Source organism: Ctenocephalides felis, unplaced genomic scaffold (assembly GCF_003426905.1).
Source record: "Ctenocephalides felis isolate EL2017-DRISC unplaced genomic scaffold, ASM342690v1 CF-g0.4_SCAFFOLD_00548, whole genome shotgun sequence".
Classification (NCBI taxonomy): Eukaryota; Metazoa; Arthropoda; class Insecta; order Siphonaptera; family Pulicidae; genus Ctenocephalides; species Ctenocephalides felis.
This window is the reverse complement of record NW_020536702.1, coordinates 4,620-9,461: the sequence shown is the minus strand read 5'-3', so window position 1 is coordinate 9,461 and position 4,842 is coordinate 4,620. Positions and strand designations below refer to the sequence as shown.

Genomic DNA, 4,842 nt, shown 5'->3' with positions numbered 1-4,842 from the left:
TTTATGAGACCATAGTTATAAAATAACACAAAACTATACCCTTTTTCATAAAATACAAAAGTATATTTTTAAAAATTGCTGTATATTTCGAACGTGTAATGAGATGAAATCGACGTTTGTTGCAAATTTTAGTTTGCTTTCATTTGATTTAAACATTTATTTTTATATAAAAATTATCTTAAAGCTTTTTATTTAACATTAATGTTGTACATTTGCATCAGATAAATACGGAATGAATTTGGTCGCGAATAAATAGCTCGAAATATTGTTCAAACGTAGTCTGATAGCAGTTCAATAACAAATTTATTATTCACGTTTTACATTATATTAGCGCCTAATTTTCGCCTGAAGCATGGCCTTAATCTTGGAATATACGTCTACATTTACAATAATGCCCATAACAAGAAAGGGCCGTGCAATGCCGATTTGAGCAATGAAATTATTTTCCAATAGAATGACTCATATTTTTTGAGATGCAAATGAAAAAAGAAAAACTCGAGAAAAATTAATGTTATAATTATTAGGAAGGGCAAAATAACGAATTATTTGATTTTTATTTATATGAATAAAATGTGGCAAACTTTATGTATGCAATATTAAATTTTTTGTAGTACATAAAATATTTTTCATTAAATAATAATACACAAGCTTTCCGTTCTTACTGTATTCATTTCGAGGATTTATTATATATAAAAAAAATTTATTCTCATATTTTCATTGTTACATATTTGAGATAAAAAAATATATATTATTAGATAGATTTTTATTTTGCAAACTAAGGTGTTAACGGTTAATTACAGAATTATCGGCTTTGGAAAAACCAGATTAAATTCATTTGTGAACTTTCGGTATGTATATTCCGACTTGTTGTCATTCAGGACAATGGTTATCATAATAATTTTTTGTTTGTAATATTGTTATATTATTTTATATTATTATTATATATTATATTATATTTAAAATTGTGAAGTACTTTGTTTACTTTTTTTCTATATAATGCAACAAATTGTTAAAACTAGAAATAAAACTATAATAATTTCGCAAAAGGCACTTTTTAGGTCAATCAGCATATGCGGCCACTTTTATTGCTGCCTAATTTAAGTATGGTCTCTAATGGCAGAAAGGTTCCCCACCTCTGGTCTAGGTAATCTCTTCATGAAAAATTTATTACAATGGACGCCATGTTGATTTCAAAGTAAAAAAAAAATGAAAACAAGCGCGACCGGCGGCAGGGGCTCTAACTAAACTCGGGTTACAGACTTGTTCGGAGATTACCGACCATGGTTGTACCTTTGTGCTGCTATGTTTGTGTTGCTATGTTTATATTTATGTCAAACGTCAAAATGATACATTTATTCCTAACCTACAAATAGTTTGCAATAGCTTTTAAAACAACATTAATAAATAAAGCATAACGTATTATTATATATGATATAGTTATTTTATATATATAAATACTTAAGTTTATATATATTATAATGTCGGAGGAAACCAATTCCTATACGAACGAGCATAAAACAGAACTGCCAGAAGATACAATCAGGGACTTTCATGATCTTGATGATATTATTAATTCTAATTCATATTTTGAAGATGACGATACGTGTTTGGAAAGATTCCTGAAGTCTGATGTGACTATAGAAGAAGAATTCAAACAGGAATTAATTCAGCAGGCACCTCCTTATAAATGTGACACCTGCGATAGATCTTTTAAAAGACTACATGATTTAAAACGTCATAAGGTAGTGCATAGTTTTAAATGTAGTTATTGTTCAAAGACTTTTCAATTATCAAGTCATTTATACTTGCATCACAAAACTCATACTGGAGAACAACCATATAAATGTGATATATGTAACAAGGCATTTAATCGATTAGATAATTTGAAACAACATATGTATATTCATAGTGAAGAACGTACTTTTGAATGTGATCTTTGCGATAGCAAATTCAAACAATCGTGCCAATTATCTAAGCACAAGCTTATTCACAATAAAAAGAAACGTTATAAATGTATAATATGCGATAAGAAATTCACACAATCAAGCCATCTGAAAAGCCACTTGTTGATACACACAGGAGAGCGTCCTTATAGATGCAAAATTTGTGGTGAAAGCTTTAATCAATCAAATCTGTTAAAAAACCATATGCATATTCATACCGGGAAACCTCCATCTGAAGAAGAACAGAAATTAAATAAAACATCGACTTATAAATGTAACATGTGTGAGAGATCTTTTAAAAGACAATATCATTTAAAACAACATCTCAAAACTCATGTTTGTAAATGTACATATTGCCCAATGATTTTTCCAGATTCAAGTTATTTAAAGTTGCATCTCAGAATTCACACCAGTGAAATGTCTTGTGAAATATGTAATAAAACATTTGCCGGAAAGAAGAGTTTAAATAAACACATCTCTATTCATACTGAAGAGCAACAACATAAATGTGATATATGTAACAAGGCATTTAATCGATTGGATAATTTGAAACAACATAAGTTCACTCATAGCGATGAACGCCCTTTTGAATGTGGTATATGTGGTAGCAAATTCAAACAATCAGGCCAATTATCTAAGCACAAGATTATACACACTGATGAAAAACGTTGTACATGTATAATATGCGATAAGAAATTTGCACGACCAGCCAATCTGAAAAGCCACATGCTTATCCACATAAGAAAATGCCCTTATACTTGTAAAATTTGTGGTAAAGGTTTTAAACAACCAACTCATTTAAAACTTCATATGCATACTCATACTGGGAAGCGTCCATCTGCAGAAGTCGAGCAGGAATCAATTCTTACATCGACTTATAAATGTGACATGTGTGATAGATCTTTTGAAAAACAGTATGATTTGAAAAGTCACACAGAAGCTCATGATCTCAAATGTAAATATTGTTCAAAGACTTTTTTATATAGAAGCTATTTAAAGCGGCATTTCAGAATTCATACCGGGGAAAAGCCTTATTTTTGCAAAATATGTGATAAGGCATTTACTACTCATTACGGTTTATATAAACACACCAAGATTCATACTGCAGAGCAACCATATGAATGTGATATATGTAACGAGGCATTTAATCGATTGGATAATTTGAAACAACATATGTTCACTCATAGCGATGAACGCCCTTTTGAATGCGGTATATGTGGTAGCAAATTTAAACAATCAGGCCAATTATCTAAGCACAAGCTTATACACACTGATGAAAAACGTTGTACATGTATAATATGCGATAAGAAATTTGCACGACCAGCCAATCTGAAAAGCCACATGCGTATCCACATAGGAGACACATTGTGAAATTTGTAATAAAGGTTTTAATCAATCCACTCATTTGGAAAACCATATACTTTTTTTTTCATTTGTACGAGTGAGTAACAAAAACAATCAAGCTTTCTGAGAAGGCACCTTGTCCTTTAACCAACACAGTTTATTATATGTGATGAAAATCAATGAATTATTATTTTAATTTAATTTTACTTATTATCAACAAGTACTAATTAGGAGTGTGAATATATTTTTTTTGAGGTGATTTAACTTACATAGTAAACAGATTTAGAGGGCAATTCTGTCTCATAATATAGCGTTGTCATGGCAATGCTATTTTATGCTTGTTCCTTGTAAGTGAAACAGTAAAAATATCAATCTATTTACCGTGCAATCAGGCGTATTTTACATATAAACAAGCAAATAATAATATTATGATAACTGCACCGTCTAGAATTATGTTATCATAACATTCTTCCCATAGCATAAGATAGCGTTGCCAAGACAAAGCTATTTTATGAGGCAGAATTGCCTCCTTAATATATTTAAATACACACACCAAACGATTGTGTTTGTAATTTTACAAAGTGACCAATTTGTAAAACTAAATCATGTTCTAGAATAAAGATGATTTAATTGAATAATTTGATTTTAATTTTTCAATGTAATTCTATGACATGTATAAATAAAAAAGTTGCTGTTTGGCATTGAAGTGTTTTTTGTAAATGATTTTGCAATAAGGGGGCGTCCATTAATCACGTGAGGTTTTTAGGACGAGGGGGGGTTTAACAAAAATCACGTAGAGGGGAGTAGTGTAGTTAGATATCACGTGTATTTATTTTTTACCCATTAAAAAAAAACTTCATTCGAAAAATTTTACGTAATTAAAAATACGTGATGTTTGCTGGGTGAGGGCGAGTAATTTAAAATATCACGTGGTATCACCAAAGTGGGTGGTTCAAAAATCCGTAAAAAATCGATCACGTGATTAATGGACGCTCCCTCAATAATGTCAGTTTTTAAATTACTCGTGGGGTAAGTTATAGTAATCGTCCAAAAATCTAAAATGTTAAAATTATAGCATATTTTTACGTTTTAGAGGTTTCTGAACATTTTGGATTTGTATGGTTAAAAAAACATTCGATTCCGATTGATAGGGAGATATGCTGATTAGTTTTTGACAAAAGTCGGTCTAGCCTTCTTGGAGTTACTGAGCAAAGAAAATAGAAATCGAGTTTTTGAGTAAACAGTGTATCCGATTTGAATGATACAGAAACAATCCAATGGGGAGAAGTGGTTGTTAGTTTTTGGCAAAGGCAGATCCAGCCGTTTTGGAGATACCGAGCTAAATGTGCTAAAAAATGGCTGTTTCCAAGAGAACTAAGCATCCGATTTGAAAGATTCAAAAAACTTTTTGCTTTATTGCTCAACGTTTTGAAGGTTTCTGAACATTTTAGCATACCTCAAAAAAAATGAATGTGTATGGACACAAATATCCAGTCACGTTTACGGGCGCACGGATCAACCGATTTGAATGGTTCAAAAAACATTCTATTCCTAT

The 4,842-nt window shown here is 30.7% G+C and overlaps 1 protein-coding gene across 1 annotated transcript; it reads left to right on the top strand.

Moving 5' to 3' along the window:
- Positions 1-1,478: 1,478 nt before the first annotated feature.
- On the top strand, positions 1,479-3,865 carry LOC113366116 (zinc finger protein 708-like). Its single transcript, XM_026607669.1, has one exon. It carries the CDS (start codon positions 1,479-1,481, stop codon positions 3,312-3,314), a length of 1,836 nt encoding a protein of 611 aa, XP_026463454.1. The 3' UTR covers positions 3,315-3,865.
- Positions 3,866-4,842: the final 977 nt, after the last annotated feature.